Genomic DNA, 25,220 nt, shown 5'->3' on the forward strand with positions numbered 1-25,220 from the left:
ATTTACATTCGGATGCTTGACAACTGGTTCGTATTTATGACGGTTATGGTGTCCTGGGGTCGTGTGATCATCTTTTGTGACCTTCTGGCAAGCAAAGTCCATGAGGGAACCAGATTCGTGTAATCATGCCACTAATTTAACAACTTGCGGTTTCATTTAAAAAATGTGGCAAGAAAATGGGGTAAAGCTCACTTAACATCCTTACTTAGCAACGTAAATTCTGGGCTCTGTTGTGGTCATAAATCAAGGACTACCTGTGCAGGGGCGGGTTTCAAAACCTGTCACTACCGGTTCGCTCGTGGTGTGCGCGCACTCATGCATACGCGTGATGCTTCTGAGCATGTGCAGAAGCATCCGGGCAGGTGGGCGGAGCCTGCCGCTACTAATGGTTTACCCAAACCAGGGCGAACTGGTAGCAACCCACCACTGTACCTGTGCTTTGCTCCAGTGGTGGGTTTCAAAATTTTTTACTACCGGTTCTGTAGGTGTGGCTTGGTGGGCATGGCATGGCTTGGTCAGCGTGGCAAGGGAAGGATACTGTAAAATCTCCATTCCCTCCCCACTCCAGGGGAAGGATACTGCAAAATCCCCATTTCCTCCCGATTAGCTGGGACTTGGGAGGCAGAGAATAGATGGGGGCGGGGCCAGTCAGACTTTTTACTACCAGTTCTCCGAACTACTCAAAATTTCCGCTACCAGTTCGCCAGAACCTGTCAGAACCTGCTGAAACCCACCTCTGGTTTGCTCCCTTAGGAACACAGACACACTTTTCCTCGATTTCATTGGCACATCTTCCTCCCCAAAGGAGAAAGGCCGAAGGTTTTATTTCTTCTTCTTTTTTTCAACTGGCTTATAAGCAGAGCTGAACAGTACAAAAAGCAACATCACAAGGGGAATTGCTAAGTAAGGAGCGTAGAAAGCAGCCAGGGTCAGGCGTTCCTGCAAAGTCTGTGGACTCGGGACTTTCGCGTTGGAGAAATCAGCAAACAGGATTTGGGCCAAGCAAGGAACCACCGTTGTAGTTACGTGCGTTGTGTAGATAATCACAGGAATCCGGATCCACTTGCAGCTCCCTGCATTGAAAAACCAGTTTTTTTTTAATAATTGCAGCCGTAGGTCAAAATTCAAGTGTTCATTTTCTAATTTGCATACTTACTGTATTTTTCGGAGTATAAGACGCACCTTTCCCCCCCCTAAAAGGGGGTGAAAATTTAGGTGCGTCTTATACACCGAATGTAGCCCCTCCCACCCACTGGCCCCCACCCTTTGGCCTCTGCCTCGCAGCAGTTACCTCCTTGCAAGCAAACAGCAAGGAGCTCCTTTCAGCTTCAGCACAACCTAATTAGCACAAGTTGATTGTCCTTTGGATCAGCCTCCCGACTCTCAGCTGATTTGCTCTCAGCTGTTTTGCGCAGGGCTCTGCTGCTTGCTGCAAAGAGGTAAATAGCTGGGAGCAGATTTTTTTTTCTTGTGCTAATCAAGCCAGTGGTGGGATTCTACCCGTTCGGTAGAACAGGTAGTTAAGTAGTTAAGCAGTTTGGAGAACTGGTTGTTAAAAGAAATCTCCTTTTGTTTTTTTTCCCCACTTTACAGGGTTGATCCTGTAAGGAATTACAACATTCGGTGTTGTTTCCTAACCTAATCCTTTATTGCCCTGCTTACAGAAACTGCCTCTCCGGCAGTATGTCTAGACTTACTGTCGTTTCCGGAGGTTCTCGGAGGGTTTTTTTGGCTTGACTTTCTTAAAGGGGAAGGGTTGTTTTAAGCTTTTTACATCACTGTTGGGAGGAAATACTCCCCTGTTGGAGTTCTTCCAGCCAGGATGCAATGATCAGCACTTTGAAGAAATAATTGAATAATGAAGCAGAAGCTTTTAAAAACAAGGAATCAAGATGAGTGACATTCAGCAAGGCTTCTTGGCTAGCTAGAAAGATTGACACTCAAACGTGAGTTTACATTCCCTTTCTGACTTTTGGTTTTTGGTGAAGTTTAATTCTGTGCTTGGTGATCTTTAATCCTGTGTTTAGTGATGAGATAATGTTCCCTATTCAGCTTTGCTTGGAAGGAAAAATTTTAATCTCTGTTCCTGAAAAGAAGCAGCTTTGGAAATCTGACTAGTTCTGTGTCTATTTGTTCTGGTAGTCGGTTTAACAAGCAACAGATACTCTGCTCCTTTGCTTCATTCTGGAGAGCTTAAATGATTTCTCTGCTAAAGGGTTTCACTTTATGAGCAAGAGTTGGCGGCTGATAGTATCATTGCATTTTAACTATTTTAATTCCTCAAGGTGCTCTGGCACCCTCCCTGATTTGCAACTCCAGTTTGCAGGTATTTCTAATCTAATGATTGGTATTTAGGGCAGCTTTTTGCAAGCAAAGAAGCTTTTTGAATTTTTGTGCAGGTAATCCTTGATTTACAACAGTTACAATGGCACTGGGAAAAGTGACTTATGACCGTTTTTCACACTTATGACCATTGCAGCAAACTGTCATTAGGGCAAAGAAGCGATGCCACATGACCACGGCCACCTGGTCACATGAAGCACCGCAGTTGTGAAATATGTGACACGGTTGTTAATGCTGCAATGGGCATAAATGATAACTGGTCATAAGTGTGAGGACCGAGGAACTGTCAGAAATAACTTTTTTCAGCCCTCTGGGTAGTCCCTATACACATCACCACACCCACCCAGTCACATGACCACCAAGCCACACCCACCCAAATAAGCCACGCCCACAGAGCCAGTTGTTAAAAAAATTGAATCCCACCACTGAATCAAGCTATGCTGAAAAAGAAAACAAAAGTAAATCAGGCTGTTTGCTGTACCGAGGCATAACTGCTCAGAGGCAGAGGGAGATTTCTTTTTCTTCTTTTCCTCACCAAAAAAGGTAGGTGCATCTTATACTCTGAAAAATATTGTATGTAAATATTGGTAGTCCTCTACTTATAACCACAACTGGGATGAGAATTTCCCTTGCTAAAAAGGTGGTTGCAATGTTAACTGAGTCAGATCAATTTTATTAGTTTTTTATGCCACTGTTGTTAAGCAAATTACCGCAGTTAAAAAAATTACAAGGGTTGTTAAGTGAATTCAAATTTCCCAATTGACTTTGCTCCTTGGACGCCAATTGGGAAGGTGAAAATAGCTACAGCACTTAGACTTATATACCGCTCCACAGTTATTTTACAGCCCTCTAAGTGGTTTACAGAGTCAGCATATTGCCCCCCAACAATCTGGGTCCTCATTTTACCCACCTCGGAAGGATGGATGGCTGAGTCAACCTTGAGCCTTTTGAGATTTGAACTGCCGAACTGCAACTAGCAGTCAGCTGAAATAGCCTGGAGTGCTGCACTCATCAGTTACATTTTGCAATGCCATTGTAACCTTGAACAGTCACTAAACAAATGGTTGTAAATCAAGGACCACTACAACCAACTTCTTTCACTATTTCAGAACAGGTAGATAAGCCTGTCCAGGCTGCCAACAGTTGATCCATTTCAGCATGAGGGGCTTCGGAGTCCGATGGTTCTCACGAACATCTCTTGATCTTCAATCTCCATTAGGAAATACTTGCATTCTTCTCTCCAAGGACAATTTTTCATGGTTCTGTGCCAGGGCTGGGATTGAAAAATTTTAGCAGCCAATTCTCTGCCCGGTTGCTGGGTGGGCCTGGCCTAGCCAGCTTCCTGCACCATGGTGTGTGGGGGGGTGTTTTTGCCCTCCTCAGGCTCTGGAGGCCCTCCCAAGGCCAGAAATGGGCTATTTCCAGACTTTCCTTGACCCTCTGGGAGGGCGAAAACGGCCTCCTCCAGGCTCCGGAGGCCCTCCAGAGGCCAGAAACAGGCCTGTTTCTGGTTTTCTGGTGGGCCCAATTTTTGCCTTCCCAGGGCCTCCACGCAGGCCCTTCACTTATCTGGCATCCAAAACGGGCCACGTGGGGACTCCTGGGAGGGGCAGGGCAGGGTGGGTGGGGTCCTTGCAACTTATCTGAAGATCCTAACTTAACTGATAAGCCAAATTGACTTAATTATTATTTATTGCTTCTATTCACATTTTTATATATATATGTTTATTTTGACTGTTCACCGCCCTGAGTCCTTCAGGAGAAGGGTGGTATAAAAAATTAAATAAATAAATAAATAAATAAATAAACTACCAGTTCGGCGAACCAGATTAAAATTAACATCCGGTCGGCCTGAACCGATCCGAACCAGCTCAAATCCCACCCCTGTTCTGTCCCCACCCAATGTCATGCTCCCCCGGTTCTCACAAACCGGCATGCTTACCTTTCCAGAAGGCATAGGCAGCAACGGGAAAGAAAAATAATTGTGGAAAAGCTTCAAAGTACAGGAAAGACCGGAACCAGGGTTCTGGGTTTGCCACCAATGAATCCTTGAATGTAGTTTTGTACCAGGTCAACATATCGGTCAGCTTTAGGAACAGAGAAGACAGTCGGTGAGTAAGGAAGAGGAGGAGGAGGAGGGCACCTAAATCTTCCTTTTTATCTTCTATCTATGGTGGGGTGAGGTGACAAAATTCAATTGGCATCTGCAACTGTGTAATAGAAACTCTGCCCTATTTTAATGCTGGGTGGGAAACTGATGCAAAGCATGTAAGTTTGGCCACTTTTGTTAGCAGGGGGCAGATTTTTCCTTCTTTCTCAAACTACGTCATAGGTTTTGATGACAACTTTTACAGGCCGTACAGAAGAGACTATCCATCACTCAGGTTGAACTGAGGAGTCCTTGGTGCTCTCTGAGCTTCAGTGCTTCCTTGCTTGCAGACATTTTATGACCAAATGAGGTAACAGCATCAGTGCGGGTGAGTGTGGCGTTTGCTCCCTGTTTCTATACAGTAGCTTGCCCTGCCAATGTTGGCTTTTCTCTTTTTTTTTGTAATTTTTATTTTATTTTATGCCCAAACAAACGTACATCAATCATCCCTTCTGTGCGACATTTTGGTGTTTTCTCCGTGACTTCTTCTTTTTTTGTTTCTTCTGTCTTCCTTTTCACCAAATCTATTACACCATTTCTCCAAAAGTACACTATTCTAATTATGCCATTTTCTTACATAGCTATTAATTTACTTGTCTGTATTTCTTTTCTAGCCAATGGTAAAATTGATCCCATATCTTAAAGTATTCTGAATCCCAATGTTGGCTTTTCTCCTTGGTAGTTCTTTGATTAGGGTATCAAGTCACTGGGTTGAGTGACAAGCAGGGGGCTCTCACACTAAAGGGCTTAGACAAGATAACTTGAGGGGCTCCAAAACAGTGGTGGGTTTCAAATTTTTTTACTACCGGTTCTGTGGGTGTGGCATGGTGGGCGTGGCATGGCTTAGTATGCGTGGCAGGGGAAGGATAGTGTAAAATCTCCATTCCCACCCCACTCCAGGGGAAGGTAAGGTAAGGATCAAATCCAGCTTCTTTTAACTTTGATTCAAGAAGGCGCAAAGTTCTTTCCTAAAAGGAGAGTCCAGGGATGAGAGGGTTTAGCACATCAGGTTCCAGGAATAGGTGACATGTAGATGTTATCTTTTTTCATAACAGAATTTATGATCTTTACGTGTTTATGGGTCAAATTTATATGCCAACCCCCACCCCCCCATCAAAGTGACTCTGGGCGGTATGCAGTAAAACCAAGAATTTAAACATTTTGCAAACCCCCGCAAACAATAAACATAGATAAAACACAGGGAAGAGGTTTACATGCATTTTGATCCAGTTTTTCAGGTCAGTTACACAAACTGTTGTAAAATGGATGGAATAGAACTCAGCTTTCGCCCAACAGGCTTACTTGCAAATTCTGACCTTTGATACATAGAATCAGCGCGTTTCCTAATCCCAGAGTGTCGAAAGCGCTGTCTGTGAACAAACCTCCATCTTCCCCAAAGACCCTTGGTAATCCAGTCAAGCCACAGGGATCTATCCCAGGTGGGAGACGCGCTGGATCCTCCCATCCCCAGTCAGACTCATCCAGAGCTAGAGGGTCCATGCAGCTTCCCCCCCCCTTTCCCAAAGAATCCCGCTTCTTCTCAGCCTCTTCAGGCAGGAACGCGGAATCAAGTTTTCCGCACTGGATCCCAGAATCTTAGGCAAAGCGGATCCCCGGCGCTTGCAGGTTGGACCAGCCAGGAGAGCTCGGCGGTTCCTCTCTACTTACGGCGGAAGGGTAAAGTCCAGGCAGCAACGCCTGCAGATCGAAGAGTAAAGTGATCGGGATATGAGCGAGGAAGTAGAAGGCGAAGAGCCACTCGAGGACGCGCGCCACAGCCATCGCCTTTTCGGTGTCCGCCGAGCTGGCAAGCGCCGGGAACGAACGATCGCCTTTGCTCGGCACCCATTGGCTCTCCCTGGAGGGGGCGCGGCCTCCTGCCCAGATGTCTACGCCCAACTTTCCCAGGTCTTCCGTGGACCCAGCAGGACAATTTCCCCACCATCCGCCGAATTGGGCTTTTGGAGAGCGGCCAAGATGAGATGGGGCGGAGGAGAAGCCTCGCAGTCGCTCTTAAATCAACCGCCGTTGCCAAGAAGCAGCCGGGAAAAGAGCGGAGCCTTCAGGGATGGATGGAAGGACCTCTACGCAAGAGTGGCTGGGTCTGCTTGCCCCAGATTTAACCATGCCTTGCTTAATTAGTTAATTAATTAGTTCTAAGTTGGGCTTAGACATTTTAGAACTATGCGGAGTTCAGTCTGACCTAAGTGTAGTACATAAAATTATCTGCCACAACGTCCTTCCTGTCAGTGACTACTTCAGCTTCATACACGAGCAAATAATAGATACAAACTCAAGGTAAACTGCTCCAAACTCGATTGCAGAAAATACAACTTCAGTAACAGAGTGGTCAATGCCTGGAATGCACTGCCTGCCTCTGTGGTTTTTTCCCCAAACCCCCAAAACTTTAACCTTAAACTGTCTACTGTTGACCTCACCCCATTCCTAAGAGGTCTGTAAGGGGCGTGCATAAGCACACCAGGGTGCCTACCGTCCCTGTCCTAATATTCCTTACTTTTACTTACTCTTTTCATGTATTCAAATTATGTTTATACTTTTACCTGTATAAACATATATATATATACATATATATATATACATACATATATATATATATATATATATATATATATATATATATATATATATATATACATACATATACATATACATATACATATATATATATATATATACATATATATATATATACATATATATATATATATATATATACACACATACATACATACATATATATATATATATATATATATATATATATATATATATGTTTATACAGGTAAAAGTATAAACATAATTTGAATACATGAAAATGTATATATATATATATATATATATACTATATATATATAGATTTATCTATATATATATAGAGCTCCTGGAAGCATGAAGCCGAGAACACCAGCCTGAAGATGACGAATGAGACTTCGTCGAAACGTCGCCAAGACACTTCCAATTTTACGTGGGAGAAGACCCGAATAACCAAAGACCTACATATATATATATATATATATATATATATATATATATACTTGACAAATAAACTTATGATTATTATATGATTATGATTAATGAACAGGACTCTGAATAACCTGCACAAGTTGCACCCATACAATTATGTAGATAGGAGTGTCCAATCTTGGCAACTTTTAAGATTTGTGGACTTCAATTCCCAGACTTCCCCAACCAGCTATGCTATGGCTTCTGGAAGTTGAAGTCTACAAATCTTAAAAGTTGCCAAGATTGGATACTCCGATCTATAGACGCAACTTATGCAGGTTTTTTTTCATTAAGCAAGGCATGGTTAAATTTCGGGCAAGCATGCCTGCAGACCCAGCCAATCTTGCTTTGAGGTCCTTCCATCCATGGAGCTTCAAAGTCTTAAATGTTGGCAAAGTGACACCCCAGTGGTGAAATCTATTTTTTTTTACTACCGGTTCTGTGGGCATGGCTTGGTGGGCGTGGTATGGCTTGGTGGGCAGGCCGGGGAAGGATACTGCAAAATCCCCATTTCCTCCCCACTCTTTGGGGAAGGATATTGCAAAATCTCCATTCCCACCCCACTCTGGGGCCAGCCAGAGGTGGTATTTGCTAGTTATCCAAATTACTCAAAATCTGTGCTACCGATTCTCCAAACTGCTCAAAATTTCTGCTATTGGTTCTCCAGAACCTGTCAGAACCTGCTGGATTTCACCCGTGACACCCCCTCCATCATGTAGGTTAAAAATGTTGACAAGTTTGGGAAGTCCGAAGTTGACTTGCTGTTCAATATTGTTAGTGGATTCTGGAAGGCTGACAGCCAGTAGAATTCTGGGAGTTTAAATCCACATCTCTTAAATTTGCCAAGGTTGAGAAACATAGGACTTAGATGATGGAGATCAAGTCTAGCCAACAGTTGAATGAAACTTCCTGGTGGAAGAGACCTAACTGGATCTCAATACACTGTTATTTTGTTGCTGTTTTCTAGAGGATACTTTGGAATTATGGATTCTGGAGTCCAAATCACGTGGAATATAGTTAGCAGAATGAGCTGTGGCCAATGCTGCTGGAGAAGTATCAACATGGCAAGTTTCAGTCGATATGGAAGCATATTCAGAAAAATTGATTCAGACCCACTTTTTAAAATGCACCAAGTCGACAATTAAGCAGCCGCAACAGGAAGTTTATGGAAAGAGTTCTGTGTTTCTTTTACATTTCTGAGGCTGCATTATTTTAGAATATTGTAGCTTTGTTTAAATTAACTCATTCCTTCTGCACTCTAAAACACATCCATAATCAAACCTCCTTTTTGGTTTTTAAAGGAGTCTGCACATATCTCAGCAGAAGAGGTCTCTTGGATGTCTGAGAAGGAAGGAGAAACACTAAGAGATGCTCCTTTTAGCTGAAGTAATTTTGTTAAACAAGTTAACGTTTTATCAAAAGGTCAGAGATGCCATTTTACTGAAAAGAACCGGTTTTAAAATGTTGAGAGACTTGAACACTTTGTATTGCTTTCAACCTATTTAAAATATTTTGTATGCATTTTTATAGGGCTACTATATCCAACCTGCAAGAATTTCCATTACTGCTACATGGCAGTAAAAACCAGTAGAAACTGCTAATGGGGTTCATTTGGATGTTTTGTTCGAGATGACAATCGTGCGATAATTCACATGATTCTCATTTGCCCTTATTAGCGTTATAAGCCAATATTAGCATTCTAATACTGGCTTATAACGTGGTAGTGCAGTGATTAGAATGCAGTATTGCAGACTAATTCTGCCCACAGCCAGGAGTTCGATCCTGACCAGCTCAAGGTTGACTCAGCCTTCCATCCCTCCGAGGCTGGTAAAATGAGGACCCAGATTGTTGGGGGCAACCTGCTGACTCTTTAAACTGCTTAGAGAGGGCTGTAAGGCACTACAAAGCGGTATATAAGTCTAAGTGCTACTATTACTATTCTCCATGTTGCTACATTAACAGTTTATCAATTGATGAAAGATTATTGGTTCTACATTTCATACTTGTCCTCGTTACTTAACATGCCACTTGCCTCCAATGTACCACTGCAATATTACCTCTAATATGGTGCAAATATATCTCTGTAGTTTATCTCCCAGAGTTGACAATGTGTTAGCAAAGCAATATCACATACAGCTGAAAAAGTGTGACTATCACGGTGATATCAGCCAAAATCTCAACAGTGCAGCAATGAGCTGCTGCAATGAAAAAATTAAGATATAAGCCAATATAATCTTCCTTTCTTTTCATTTTAGGACTCGATCTGTATAGGAAAAATACTCTGAGCCATTAATTTTATAGGACTGTTATAAAATACGCAGGTTTTAAGGAACTAGTATTGTTTTGTATGATTATTGCACAAAAATGTTTGAAGAGGGTAAAAGATTAGTTTGCTAAATAAAGGAAGATACAAATTGGCCGAAGAGGTTGTAGAAAAAATGCTTTTAAAAGTAAAAAAAAACAGCCTCTGATGATTGCGCAGCTCAGCTGGGTATGGGGGGGTGCAGGGATTTTTGCTACCGGTTCTCCGAACCACCCACCGCTATCGCTACCAGATTGGGTGATCTGGTCCGAACCGGGAGCATTTCACCTCTGGTCTATAGTAGCCAAAATCAGAAGGATAAGCTTATATATTTTAATAAAAATTGCTTGGAAAAAGCATTGCTAAATAATAGTTTTGAAACCAGTTGGGCACAGTGGCAAGAATTTAGCGCTTCCTCTCTCAGTTAAAATAAGTATATTTACTGACTAAGCTTTTGCCCCTTTACAAATGAGAGGTCTCTGAAGAGGACACTCCTCTTTATTCAGGGCTAAACACCACAGCTCCTTTATTTTCTCTTTGAATTTAGCTTCTTGTTCCCTCATTGTCCATGTTTATTTCTATAACTGTCTTCTTCTTTGTCTGAATCCTTCTCAAAAGCGTGATGTCTAGCCCTTGAGTTGAAAACCTACTGCCCATGAGTGAAGAAAGCTCTAGAATTCTCACCTCAGTTAATATGGAAAATGCAACCTTACTCTCAGTCCTGTAGCTACATTTAGTTGCCAACCCTGGAGTGTCAGTCATAATGTAAGTAGTCAGAGGTTCCAGTTATTTAACCGGCTCTCTGTGACTCCTCAATGGCCTTCTTTAAATGCAACTTCATATAACAGATCCTTGGAAGAGTACAAATCCGTTATTAATGAGTTGCATGCCTCAAATCAGTAGAAAGATAAAACAACAATAACAACATAGGCACGGAAGTTTGTTTGCTTGTTTGTTTCAAATGTCACATTTAATGTTTTCACCACTGTACTTCAAAATCTACATTGTACAAAGTGACCCGCAAGTGTGCCACATTTAACAGACCAACCTCTGAGATTTTACCTTTCATACCAGTGTCTTCATGGGCTCTTTTTAAGTTAAAAAGACGATTCTCATTCAAGTTAATTGAAGTGTTGCAGTTGGTTTTGTTTGCTTTAAGTTCTCAGGAGCCACACAAAAAAACAAAGATATTTCATCATCTTTGTTTGAGAAATTCAAAATTTGTCTTTTTTTTCCCCAGCAAAATGACTACTTCATTGAAGTTAAAACTTCCAAAAACGTAAATTAATAGAATCCAGTTCCAACTCAAATCACCCTTCCTGAAAATACTCTGCTAAATACAGATAACTTACAATAACTTTAACAGTTAATTGTCCATGACAAACACCAAGGTTTCTCTTATTTTTTTTTTAATATCCCAGACCAACATTCAAAAATTCGAGACCATCCATTCGTTATTTCTTTGTACAGTTGAAAAACAGTCTTCAATTTTTCTTGCCTTTTTTAAATATAAAAGTTGGAAGGGACATTCAAGTTTCAAGTCTCCACACTGGACTAAAAAAAAAAAAAAAAATATCAGGTGGAGGTAAACAAGCCATGTTGTATACTTCCAGGAGGTAGAGGCCTTCAATTTGTGTTCATATATATATATACATATGCACAGAATAATTCAGTGTTTGAACAGAACACACACAAAAAGGAATTAGCCAAAAAGTAATAAAAGTTATTTACTACTGTGACATTTCAAGACTTCCACAGCTTTGCCTAATGACACAAATACAATTAACATAATTCCCTATGTGCTTTCCCCCACTATTTTTTTCATTTCTTTTTCGTCCAACTGTCCAGTGCAGGATTTAAAAAAAAAAAAATCACAAAGTTTCACAGATCTAAAAATGTGTAAACTACTTTCTCATGCGCACTTCTCTCTCTCTCGTTCTCTCGCTCGCTCTCTTTCTCTCCATGGCAATGGATATCAAGATTTTTTATGAAATATTAGCCCCCCAATGGAATGCGTGCTGGGGCAGAGGGAAGGGAAGGGAAAGGGATGGTTCATGTAAGAAAAAGAGCAGAAAAAGCTTCTAATAAAAATAGATTAAATATATATATTTATATATATTTATTTATAACTTGGGAAGGGTTCAAAGGAAAAGACACTTTTCTCTCCTAGTCAAAACTCATTCTCTCTACTCACAAAATCAGACTGGAAAACAGCACACAGGCATCATCAGCACTTCGCTACTGAGAAGCTATGGAGATGGATGTGACCACCAGGTGACGTTGCCCTCCCACGCTTGGGCACTGCCCTCTGATGAGGCTTTATGATTGGTCATGATTTAAGTTTTGTATTCCCTGTTTTGTTTTTCAAGCAAAAGTCCCAATTCTTCAGGAATGGCTCAATATCAAAATAGCTTGTCCTTTGATACAATTTCACTTTTAAAACTGAAGAAAAAAAAAAAGGTTCAATCTTTTTTGTCGTTGTTGTTGTTCCGAGCCAAGCAAGATTCACAGCTGCACTACAATTCATAAATTTAAAAAAAAAAAAAAAGTGCAACCCTGGATAAAATATATATATTTTTTTCCTAAAAGCACAACCCCACCTTTGACAGGATTTAAAAGCCTAGTTAACATTTTTTCTAACTCTTATTTGTATAACATACAAGGATAGTGGTTGTTAATTTAAAACTTCATTAGTAAAATTACAGTACAAGCATGATTAAATCTCCAGAATTGCAAATCCCAGAATCCAGTGGAAAGCTACATTATGTCTTCAGTAGTATACTGTATCTCCCACTTTCATTCCCAGACCAGTGGAGATGGTGGCATCTCAGACGGCTGAGCAACAGTGGAACTAGAAAGCAAGAAACAGAGAAGATCAACTTTCCCTCTCAAGAGGTTGGAGGGGCAGAGACAATGCTAAGAACACACACATTTAATCATAAATCCAATTTTAAAAAATTGCCATGAAACCGGAAGCCCTTCCAACTCAGCAGGATTAGAAACTGAAGCTTGAAAAAGAAAGATAAGTTTCTGTTTTCACCACAGGGGAATGAAAGCAGAAGCTTAAGAGAAAATAAGACGTCTTGGGGCTAAGTAAGGCTCTTCCCTCTTTTCTTCCTAAGATTACTGCAACAGTGGTGGGTTTCAAATTTTTTTACTACCGGTTCTGTGGGTGTGGCTTGGTGGGCATGACATGGCTTGGTGGGCGTGGCTTGGTGAGCATAGCTGGGGAAGGAGGATACTGTAAAATCTCCACTTCCACCCCACTCTAGGGGAAGGAAACTGCAAAATCCCCATTTCCACCCGATCAGCTGGGACTTGGGAGACAGAGAATAGATGGGGGTGGGGCCAGTCAGAATTTTTACTACTGATTCTTTGAACTACTTAAAATTTCTGCTACCGGTTATCCAGAACTGGTCAGAACCTGCTGCAACCTACCTCTGCACTGCAACGTGCAGCAATGTTTTAGATTACTGCAATGCTCTCTACACGGGGCTGTCCTTGAAGAGCATTCGGAAACTTCAATTGGTGCAGAATCAAAGGTGGTATTCAGTGGGGCGAACCGGTAGTATCGATCGCAGTGGGCCCGCCCAACCGCCCCTTCTCCAAGTCGTGCTATTTAGGCACATTTTCGAGGCTGGGTGCATGCGTGGAAGGTGCGCGAGTGAGCAAAGTGCATGCGTGGAAGGCAGGGTACATGCACGGACAGCTCACGCGCATGTGAAGCAAGTATGCGCGCACAGGGCCAACCAGTGGTAAAGGTAAAGTGAAACCCACCCCTGTGCAGAATGTAGCTGTGCGGGCAGTAAATGATGCTGGATACATGGCACAAGTAACACCACTACTATGTGAGCTGCACTGGCTACTATTGTGCTTCTGGGTGAAATTCTAAGTCCTGGTTTTCACCTTTAAAGCCCTAACTGGCTTGGAACCAGGTTACCTGAGGGATTGTCTTTTTCTACGTGTCTCTACCTGTCCAATTGGACTGGCCATGCTGCTGAGCCCATTAGGCAAAGAGGGCTGATGGGCAAAAACTACAAGACAAGCCTTCTCTGCTGTAGAATACTCTCCCTTCCGAGATTAGAATAATCCCCCAACCCTGTTGGTTTTTTTTTTGTAAAGCTTTAAAAACTTGGCTATGTACCTGAGCCTGGGCTTTGGAATGTGTTAAGCCCTCTGTTTGTTAGTTGGTTAACTATCACAGTTCAGTCCTCTTGTCTCTGATCAAAACTCAGTTGGTCCCCTAATATTTTGGGGGTTAGGGCGTGTAACATCCATTTTATGTTCTTTCCTTCGGTATCTTCATTCTTTCCATATATTTTATCTTAGGAAAACTCCCTCTTGTCTCTGCCTACATTCTTTTTGTTTCCCTCTTAGGACAGAACTCTAATTTAAAGATTCTAAATGGAACCACTTTGGTTCTCGGGTATTTAAATAATTCTCCTCCCACTTGTTTTGTGAAGCTTTGCATTTAGACCTCAACAACAATTAATATCAAATTTTATCATTAGGATTACGCCTAGTGTCCTCAGCTATTGTGAAAGGACCAACTGCTGATGAGATAAGAGTACTTTGAAGTACACTTCCGTTATGTGTAATTTATTATAAGCTGTCTTGAGGTTTAGCCAATTAAAAGTGAGATATAGTTATTTAAACAGAGATAGACAAGTCAAAGATCATATTCCTGAGTAGTGCTGGGTAGGACTGAAATAATTGGAGCTCCCTCTTTCCTCTTTCTCTCTTGCACAAGGATTGTGAAATGAGGCTGAAGGTTGCATGAAATTATCCATGGAATGTAGATTCCCCCCCACCCCCATCTAAATTAAACAAACTGCATTGTTACCTCACTTTCCTACGTTTATTTTTGCCTAAGGTCAAATTTAGACTCTAAAGCTTTAAGGGAATGAGTGTTTTTTCTTTGCTTACATCAAATTACCATATATATTGCACCATTCGCCACCAATGATGCAGAAGCTTGAACGCTCTTCCTTCTACAACTAGACAGGAGGATAATCGCTTGAATACCAGGCTGTGATCTGCTAAGCTAAGGGATCGCTGGTTCCAGGGGATGAAATAGCCGCAATGGAAAATTCTTACTTCTTTATTCATCCAAAGGAGGTTATAGACAGGTGAAAAAATCCAAGGCAGCAACATACTGTTTCATTCTTTTTGTGCTGCATTTTGGCTGCTTTTGGCTAAGATAAAAACTAGCAGTAGAAGAACATTTGCAGCTCAGGGTTGAACTGTGGGTCCTTGATGCTCTCTGTGCTTGATGGGTAATGAAATATCTTCAAGAAAACAAACTAGTTACATCATCAGAACTTGAGGTCTAGCATTGATGATGCTGTACTGTAGTGAAATGTCTATGAGAAAACAATCAAACTCAGAGAGCACCAAGGATCCCACAAAAATCTATCATTCAAAATGTTAAAGCATTCTTAACAAATCAGGCATGCAGGTAATATTACTGGAAGGCTCCTTAATTCAAAGAAGATTTTTTTTAAAAAAACGTTTCACCATTAAGGAAATAAATGAATATCAGAAGTGATTACATACAGTTACCTAATAAAGCTCTTAAAAGCAGCAGATTGTGGATTGATGCACAAAGGTACTCTATTTCCTTTCTGCTGTTCCAAAATGAACTGATGGATTATTTCTGGAAAAAAGTAGAAAAAAAAAAACGAAATCCGAATTCATGCTTTCCAATGCAAATTGTACAAAACAGGAAATTGTTTACTAGTAGACATTGGATTTGTGGCGAGGACACAAATAGATTTTTATAGATTTTATATTTAGCTATTTGTAAGTCACTGGGGATTCCTTGTGGAGTGCAGTATAGAAAATGCTGTAAGTAAATTAATACCAGCATATATACTGTACATTTAGGAAATACACCTGCTATAAAATTGCAATACATTTGTTCACATTCTAACGCATACTAATTCCTTTATTGGATCAGTTTATTGTAATAAAATGCAAAAAGTCTAATTCAGATGGAATTTCCCACAAGGATTGCACAAACTGATTTTCTTTCCCCTCATACCACATGGGTACAAATGATAATTAGTCTTTATGCTTAAGGAAAAATAAAAGTTTTGTATATTTATTTATTAGTTTTATAACCTGCTCTATTTTGCATAATTCATGGTGACATACCTAATACTGTGTCCTATTTTCTCCACAGCAACAACCTGATATGTTTGGTTGGGCTGAGAGAAAGGGACTAACCTAAAATATAAAATATAAACTTTCAGCAATCTGTGATTGTGAAATTGTGACATTTCTTTTCATTTCATAAATATTTCAGATTTCCCATCTAACATATTCTTTTCATGCAAACTACTGAAGAATTGATGTACTGCCCTTTTTCTGGTTTAATGAGATACAAGTTATTAAGCAAACAAATATGTATATATAAATGATAGAAATGTATATTTATCCTAAGTGTACATTATTGCTAAATAGTGCAAAGGATATTATCTCTCAGTTTAAAATACTGACCTTTAACCTGCCGGACAGAACTGAGGTTCTTTTCAAAAGTATCATCGAATTTAGGATTTGTGATGGGTTCAAAATCACTGGTGTAAACTCTTCCAGTAGAAGTGGAAAAACAACATTTGCACATACAGGTGTGATATCGTAATCGCCCTTCGTCAAGATATGGATGAGCTAAGGCATCCTTAGCGGATATTCTTTTGGACTGAATACAGAAAAATGCAAATTATTGTTGCATATAGATTTTAGTTTATCATATACATATATGCATGTAGAGAGATAACAAACTCCGTGATAATCTTTTTCTAACTTTCACATTTGATAAGTGAAACCATTAGGAGGCAGTGTTCACTTGAAAAAGTCAGTGTTGCTGTAACTGAACTATTTTTTTACATGGCAAGAGTGTATTTATTTATTTACATATCAGCAAACAGCACTAACTCTATTTACAGGGTACATGACATGTTAAGTAGGCACTGATATGCTTTATCTGCTACCCCTCTCACTGATACATGACTCAGGGTGTTGCTTCCATTCCCTTCCACCAAAGTCAATGAGAGAGCTGGCAAGACATCCACCAACCTCTCTCCTAACTAGGCTGTAGAAAGACAGTTGGGCTTAGCTATCTGTCAAAACTTGCTCTGCTTCGCTACCCATACAACAGTCCTTTTTGCCTGCTTCACCCCAAACCACCCCTTGTTGCCAGTTGTGGTCAACTGCTGTTCAGGCAGACCCAGATCAGCTGAGGTACCTGGCAGATACAGAGGGAGAACCAGGTGTGATAGAAACGGATTTTCCAGTTGCCATACCAAAAGGGGACTGAACAGTGAGAGAAGAAAGAAAGTAGGCTCTTTTTCTACCTGCAGGTGCTATGCAATTGATATGGAAATGCGATTTGGTGAGGCTGCTAGAATTTTTATAGTGATTTTCTAAGAGAGGGAGAGAAAGCTTCAAAGGAAGACATGCATTTTAGGAAGCGTGTGAACTGGTGTTTCTCAGTCCTAGTTTCTCCCCCAATTTAACTATGATAAACCCATCAAAGAATAGCGGCTGTATTTCAGAGCAGAATAACATTTAATGTTTTACCACAGACTAATGTATTTCAATAAGAAGTTATCATTGTCTGCCCTGAACCTGTTTTATATAGAACCAACTATTAAAAAGCCAATACTTTTGTTGCCATTTCAGAAATGAAGTTGAAAACAGTATTCCTTTGGCCCCTGGAGCACAAATCACCAGCAAAGCTAGAGCACCTCCCAGCTAGTCATTAAAGGAGCCTGCCTTTTCACAGGTTTCCATGCAACCCTGAAAAAAAACCTGGATCTGTTTCAAGAGTAATTGCATGAATTGACATTAATGATTAGCAGAGGACTGCTGTGCTCATGGGAAGGCCAAAGTGCTCTACTGAAATTATTTTTGAGGCACACATAAGCCTATCATCACCTAGAAAAACTTTTTATATTTAAATACTGCTAACTTAGAGGGTGTGATGGCTCAGTGTTTAAAGAGGCTGAACTTATCAACTGGAAAGCTAACAGCCTTGGGTTCAAGACCCGAATGCTGTGCGACGGGGTGAGCTCCTGTTACTTGCCCCAGCTCTTGCCAACCTAGCAGTTCGAAAGCATCCAAATGCAAGTAGGTAAATAGGTACAACTTTGGTGGGAAGATAACAGGGCTCTGTATGTCTCAGCGTATAGTCATGCTGGCCCCATGACCACAATAATGTTTTTGGACCTCCCTTGGCTAAGAAACAAGAGATGAACACCACCAGTGGTGGGATTTATATTTTTGTATCGGTTCTGTGGGCGTGGCCTGGTTGGGGGGGGCGTCATATAACTGAGTGGGCATGGCCAACTTGATGTCACTCACGCCCATGCCCACTCAGTCATATGACCCCCCCCCCACCAAGCCACATCCACAGAACCCGGTAGGAAAAAATTTTTCCAGCGACCGGGCGGGTGGGGTGAGTGAGCAGCGACCGGGTGGGGGACGTGGCCAGCCAGAAGTCGTTACCAGTTCAGTGACCCAGGCCAAATTGCCGCTACAGTTCGCCTGAACCGGTGTGAACCGTCTGAATACCACCTCTGAACACCACCCTCTAGAGTCGGTCACATCTAGAAAGGGGAAACCTTTACCTTTAATTTAGTAACAGAGGGATGGGAATGGGATCAGTGGCCTAGGGTTCTTTTTTTTTTTTTTGAACAAGTTTTATTAAATTTTTCTTTTACATATTACATATTTTATGAACAGAGTATTGACCGGGTCACATCTTATACAATTTATAACATAATTATATATTGATCTTTATAATCTATTTCAATCTTCTTTTTTGTTTTTTCCAAATACAATTTACATATTTCAATTTCTGCCATGATATTCTTTTTCCCTCCTTTTTTGATCTTATCTTGACCTCTTCTTAATACATAGTATATAATCAATATCACCATCTGCCCTTCAAATCCTAATTTCTTAGCATTACTTCAATTAATTATCTTATTTCTCCATTTATAAAGTATATTTCTCAAAATCCCCATCACATTTTTTGGTTATAAACAATGTACTTCATCCTATTAAATTTTTACTTTGAAACCCTTTAACTTAATTGACCTTCCACATCTTATCTTAATCTCTTCTAAGTACATAATAAGCAATATCACAATCCACCCTTAATTCCTTATTATAACATCAATTATTTTATTTCATTTTATTTACAACATAATTTTCAAAATCCCCATCACACTTTTTTACATTTCAATTTTATCTCTTGATTTCAGTTATTTTCATTATTGAACCAAATTACCACTTCATATTTCATCTGCTGTTCATTTTACAATACACAATATACATCATCATATTTACTTTTTACATTCAGTTACTACAGTTCCCTTAGATCTACTAATATATACCTTATTTCCCTTCCTCCTTTCCACTATTCTTCCCCTTTTAACCATTTTTTCTTGGCCTCTCCAGAATTTCACTTCTTAATAATGGCCTAGGGTTCTTGATGGTGCTAAGAGTGAGAGCTAAAGCAAAGCTGGGGCTCAGCTTTATCCCCTGGGCTGGTAGAAGGGTGGCTGAGTCATATGAGTGGATGAAGGGGTCCCTAACCAGGGGAGTCAGGAGGCTCAAGTTGGTGGGAGAAAAGGAATGCACTGGAGGGCTTAGGGCAAGTCAGTACATTCAGGTGGTGACAGATGGGATGTTTTGATGGGAGACAGAGAGTGGGCCTTTTGGGGGAAGATGCCTCAGTGTCTGGTACCAGTGTCATGTTCTGTCCCTCTATGTTCAGGCCCAGGCTCTGGTCAGCACAGCTGAGAACTACCTGTATATTGTTATGCCATTCTCTTTTAAAAAGAGGATGAGAATTGGCATAGTAGGAATGAACTTTGCTGCCTTCTGCATTCAAAATATATGCTCTACCTCTTAGCTATGATACTTCCTGCTCATTTTTGCACCACATTTGACTTCAATCACGTATTAACGCTTTATTTGAGAAATTCTATCATGATTATCACCTGGGACACCATGTGGAATGCAGGGAGAACTGGCTGTAAAAGAACATTATAATTGCCTGGCAGATCATCTGCCATCAAGAATGTGATAAATTGCTGAACTGTAAGCAGCCACAGTTTAAGAGACTCATGGAAAGATCAAGTTGTAGGATCTGGCCTTTGCGGTCTCCAAAAAATGCTACAAAAGACAAAAGACTAAAGCTCTGAAAAGGGATGTTTGTGCAAGACTGCTACCAATATGTAACACTTTGTGCAAAGCCTGAGGCTGATGTGAATGTAGAAATGTAGTATAGTGAGCTGCACAAATAAAGGCATGGAATTATTCATTATCCTGAATACTGAGAAAATAGATAAGAAAGTAGAATTTGGCTTTATAATAGGCCTTTTCTGCCCCAAAGATACAGTTCAGTTCTTCACAGCTTTAAAACAGCCTTTATTCTGAAAAATAAACTGACTGCCTATGAGAGGCAGGAGAGATAAAGAAGATTCCCAATCTCTTTAAAGAGTTCACCCCATCTCTTCCTGCCAGGGCTGTTCTCAGACATTACATTTTTCCTTTCTAGGTCTGCAGATGAAACAGAGTTTTCAGAGAAGAACAATTCCTTTTTCTGTGAATTGCTCCTCCATGAGTATGGCAAAAGCTAAAGGATTTCTCTCATGAGGGAAGTTTGTGAATATAATGAATGTTGATGCTTTTCAGCATAGCTGTTCAGAGCAGAAGTCCAAGACATCTGAAGGGCAGCATGCTGGAGAAAGCTTCACCGAAAGAGAAAAAAGAGAAGTCTGGTGCAAAGGTTTCAACCCCAATAAAGAAGGCATGCCATTCCCGCAAGAATAACTGGTGGGTAAGTGAACCTGCTGCAACTTGGCGGGTGGCCACACAGGCGAACAAATATGACAACACAGCTACAACACAGCTTCCAGTGACATGGGATTTATGAGATGGAGTCATCAAACTTCCTCAGAAAAAAGAATCCTTCTTCCCCTTTGAGGCCACCTGGTTGCAAACATGGACCACCTGTCTTAAAGAGAGGCAGATATGCTCAATCTTTGTGAATATCTTAAAAAATGCATTCACTGGAGAAGTGCAGATAAAATTTGGGAGTTCATAAACAAGATAGTAAGAGGAAATTGCAAATACAACGTGTCCAAACTCCAATAATGTAAAAGAATGGAGTCAATTAAAACCTTTCTTTTGCTACTAAATTAATAGTTCATGTATGACAGACACAAAAAGGGGACTTCCTTTCTTTACTGTAGTCTCTTTTATTGCCAAAGTAATAGGAGGCAAAGTATTATGAGCCCAACTATATAGTCTTACCTATAACCACTTCCTTGTCCCACAAGTAAGAATCTGGACCTATTTATCATCTTCTAGTGCCTATGCTAGTACACAATTGTAATTTTATCTTTCCAATTTTCATTCAGTAGAGCTGGATCTTAAATATTGCTTCAGGAAGACTTCTAGTGAAGACAGGATAAGCTAGATTCCCTGAAGGAGTGTGGGATGATATTTATGGCGGAGACTGATGGTCGGATGGATTGTGGCTGGCATAAATCTCTCCAGGGAAAGGAGAGATCATGAGTTTGCACACATGTACTCTGGATCAGTCCTAGAGGAGATCAACCATGACTGCTCTTTAGAAGGCCAGATCCTGAAGATGAAACTCAAATACTTTGGCCACCTAATGAGAAGGAAGGACTCACTGGAGAAGAGCCTAATGCTGGGAAAGATTGAGGGCAAAAGAAGAAGGGGACGACAGAGAACGAGGTGGCTGGATGGAGTCACTGAAGCAGTAGGTGTGAGCTTAAATGGACTCCAGAGGATGGTAGAAGACAGGAAGGCCTGGAGGAACATTGTCCATGGGGTCGGGATGGGTCGGACACGATTTTGCAACTAACAACAAGTGTTGATTTTGGAAAGTTAAAAATGGGCTAAGGGTCCAGATGGATTTGAAATAAGACCCTGAAATTAATTATAAGAATTATAATTAATATATAATTATAAGAATCTTTCCCGTGGGAAATTGCTGTTGTTTGGATTCCTTAGAAAAAATGATGATAAGATAGGACTTTGAAAGTTGGACACTAGAGCAAACTAGAAGAAATGAAAGATCACAATTAAAGGAGAAGAATACTTAATGAGAATGTAGAATGGAGCAATACTTTAACTCTGGACATTTTGAAGGGTATTTATGAACAATTGACTCAGAAGTTGATTTTAAGAATGTCTGTCATCATAGATGATGTGTAAACGGTGTTATAGAAAAGAGATAATGCAGTACTGAAATCGATTTCAATGTGGATTTAAAAATGACAAGCTACAAGAATGACATGGAAAAGCTCAGACAGCACCAAAGACTCCACTAGTATTTGTCCTATGCCCTCAGCATTGAGGACAGAACCAAGAATTCATTAAGTCATTCTGCTATTTTTCTATTTTCTATCTTCCTCTGACACATCTTTGGATATTTTTTCCTGTTCTTTGCCATGTGCTTCTCAAGTCTTTTCTGCATACTTTACGGACCATGATATATATTTTGCTGTATTTATCACCACCCCTCCTCCTTTTCTATTTTAAGTATATAACACAAAGCATCAACTTACTGGATCGAAGACCAACATCCTACAAAGGAGATGAACGGCTTCATGTGTAGCTTGGCTGGATAATGTATACAGGACAGGAAGGGATGGCTGTGAAAAGAAAGAGAAAAAGCACTGAGCGTCATAGGAATAATTGAGATGCCAAAATGCAACACTGTCTTTTCTGAATCATGGCTAAAATTACTGAATACATTCTGTTCTGGGGTTTTTTTTAAAATGATTTTTTAAAAACTGTTTTGAAAATGAATGAAGAGGACAAGTTAGTCTAGCAAGCTTTTCCAGCAAAACAGGTTAGGTTAAGTCCAGCAAGCTCTTCCAGGGAAGCAGATTAAAAATAAAACTTAATTGCTCTATTTTTTGTAATTTTAATTCATTTTATATTTATAATTGTTATATGTTGTTTTATCTTGATGTAAGCCAGTCAGAGTCACTTGAACCACAAAATGGTCAGCAAATAAATTTCATAAATAAGAATTAAAAAACAAATTCCTAGAATTCCTAACATGGACCTGAGATGAAGATAGTGGATGGGGAAGCATTATGGACAGGAGCCCTCTCTACTGTTCTAGCTGTTTGACCCTATGACACTCACTGACTTAGTTGTTCCTAAGTAAGTGAAGTAAGTGCACAGAGAGGTTAAGCCTTAAAGGGCTTAATGAACTTTACATTAGAATGAAGAGAGAAAAAAATGACCTCTAAAATTCAAAAGGAATATTCATAACTAAAAATAGATCTAACCTCTTTATGCAAATGTAAAAGCTGTCTTGTGGTTTGTTTGTTTTTTTGTTAGAAAAAAAAGAAAGCATATTAGAAGCTGGTTGTTCTCCATCACTTCCTACACTATTATTTTCTTAGTGTGGTCCTTCTAAAAAACCCTGATTTCCTATGCAAATTCTAAAAAGGAAAGCATTGTAGATTTAACATATGCATGAGTTGGGAAAAGCCACTAGAAGCAAGGAAGAAATGATTACATAATTTTTCTCCTATTATTGGCAGATGATTAATTTTTATTGATATGTGGGAGGAATATTTTATACCTAACCAAGAACCAACACATATTCAGTTTGAAATAAAACTAAGCAATCAAGCTTTTGCCTTATCTATTTATATAACAATATTAACAGAAAAGGTTAGATGCTAGTTAGCATTATAGAACAAAGCAAAGATTTATAAAAGGTTTCACAGGATGCTTTCCATAAGGACACCATGAGAAGGACTATTCTGGAAGGATGATAGTAGGATCCCATTGGGTTTCACAAATATTACAGTTGTTCTATACCAGTTCTATGTCATATGAAGTTGTGTTAGGCCAAGACAGTTGATTGTGACTAAAAATACAGTAAATCTTTATTAGTAGTACTTTTTAAATTGGAAAATCCATCAGCTGATCTTGGGACACACTGTATGCAGTGATTTAAGGCTATGTTTCCAGGAATTGCAAATCTGACCAGCTTATACAAGGTGATTATAACAAGACCTTAGAACAACTCTGAAATAGCATGGAATTTTGGAAAAAATAAAGACTTTATTTCCATCTCTCATTTCTTGCCCCTCCACTGCATTTCCATATACAAAGTACTCCCTTCTGTTAAGAGTAACTGAGAAAACCTTGAGTATAATTCCACATCACTATTACCTGTGGCCCTGCTGCACGCATACAACTCTAAACAGAATTCAAATTGCAGCACAGGTTTCCTCTTCCAACACACTAAAAAAAATCACTCTAGTCCTTATGTTTTTTAAACTTTGGTATATACAGTTTTCATCACATTGTGAAGTGAGGTTTATATAATGAGTATTTTTGCACTGCAAATATTTTCAATTCTTATCCATCAGAACTTCCTGTTGAGAAGAAGTTCCATTGGAACAATGGTTACTCAAACAAAATGGGCAACATCCTAAAATAGATATTATACATCTATTTTATTAACTCCAGTCAATATATTTGATTTCATACTTTTGGCTGAAATACCCAAAACAAGAGGTGGTAGAAGAAATTGACGTTATGGCTAAAATTAGGTTCCTGGTAGCAGCTTTCCAAACTAAGGTAAGTGGGTCATTTAAGTCTAATTTAGCCTCATTGTAATTGGTTCATAGGCTGTACTTAATGCCCAGGAATGCAAAAGATTTCTTTTCCTTAGCTTGTCTTTCTAGTATTACATATAACAGCTCCACTCTCCTTAGGCCAAACAGCCACACCTACTCTCTCCATCAAAATTTTAACTTCCACAAAAAAAACAGAGAGCGTGACATATTAAGTATCAGTTATGTATAGCTGAGATAAATTGCTTTGTGATTGTCCCAGTATAAATCCCAATCCGGTATTGCTCTTAGACTGAAAATTAAAAGTTGTCAGCACATAACTAAAAGGCTTTGCAGTACCAAGCTCTCCAAATTAGAAAATAATCACTCTACCTGTTTATGAGGACCCCTGAGTATGTGAGCCTTGGCGCCTTCACAAGCTGTCCTCATTGCTTCCAGTGACGGTGTCCCCAAAAGATCTGTGATCAAATCCAACTGTAGAAATGGGAAAAATAAACCAGCACTCCAATTTTATTTTATACTGAGATAACCTCTGCGAATACAATAGTATGACTCCCCTGTCCGTTTCCTCACTACGTTTAGATATTCTTTGAAACTGGGCAAGTATACATATGTGTATGCACACGTGTGTAGCTTTTATATACAGGTAGTCCTTGACTTACTACCATAATTGAGCCCAACATTTCTATTGCTAAAGCGAGACAGTTGTTAAGTAAATTCTGCCCCATTTTACAACCTTTCTTATCAC

At 39.9% G+C, this 25,220-nt stretch overlaps 2 protein-coding genes across 3 annotated transcripts in view; both read right to left on the bottom strand.

Moving 5' to 3' along the window:
- Nucleotides 1-767: 767 nt before the first annotated feature.
- TMEM97 (transmembrane protein 97) lies at nt 768-6,328 on the bottom strand. Its single transcript, XM_034420768.3, has 3 exons — nt 6,161-6,328; nt 4,286-4,430; nt 768-1,073 (listed from the first exon to the last, which is right to left on the bottom strand). The coding sequence occupies exons 1-3, from the start codon at nt 6,272-6,274 to the stop codon at nt 823-825; spliced, it is 510 nt and encodes a 169-aa protein (XP_034276659.2). The 5' UTR covers nt 6,275-6,328; the 3' UTR covers nt 768-822.
- Nucleotides 6,329-12,487: 6,159 nt separating this feature from the next.
- The window catches only part of NLK (nemo like kinase), a 119,872-nt gene continuing 107,139 nt past the window's right edge, over nt 12,488-25,220 (bottom strand). Inside the window, exons 7-11 of one of the 2 annotated variants that reach the window (XM_034420766.3) lie at nt 24,845-24,946; nt 22,433-22,519; nt 16,320-16,518; nt 15,381-15,474; nt 12,488-12,669 (exon numbers count right to left, since the gene is read on the bottom strand). In XM_034420766.3, coding sequence (XP_034276657.1) covers nt 12,615-12,669; nt 15,381-15,474; nt 16,320-16,518; nt 22,433-22,519; nt 24,845-24,946 — 537 coding nt within the window. In that variant the 3' untranslated portion in view covers nt 12,488-12,614. Of the gene's footprint in view, nt 12,670-15,374; nt 15,475-16,319; nt 16,519-22,432; nt 22,520-24,844; nt 24,947-25,220 lie in introns of both variants that reach the window. The other variant, XM_034420767.3, reaches the window with a different exon arrangement.

Source organism: Pantherophis guttatus, chromosome 1, assembly GCF_059756535.1.
Source record: "Pantherophis guttatus breed Tessera chromosome 1, ASM5975653v1, whole genome shotgun sequence".
Taxonomy (NCBI): domain Eukaryota; kingdom Metazoa; phylum Chordata; class Lepidosauria; order Squamata; family Colubridae; genus Pantherophis; species Pantherophis guttatus.

Bases quoted from the DNA above. Each gene is read 5' to 3' on its own strand.
- TMEM97 (XM_034420768.3), bottom strand. From the start codon at position 6,274: ATGGCTGTGGCGCGCGTCCTCGAGTGGCTCTTCGCCTTCTACTTCCTC. The intron at 4,431-6,160 runs GTAAGTAGAGAG...CTGTTCCTAAAG, and splicing joins CTGGACTTTACCCTTCCGCC to CTGACCGATATGTTGACCTG. The intron at 1,074-4,285 runs GTAAGCATGCCG...TTTTCAATGCAG, and splicing joins TGCCTATGCCTTCTGGAAAG to GGAGCTGCAAGTGGATCCGG.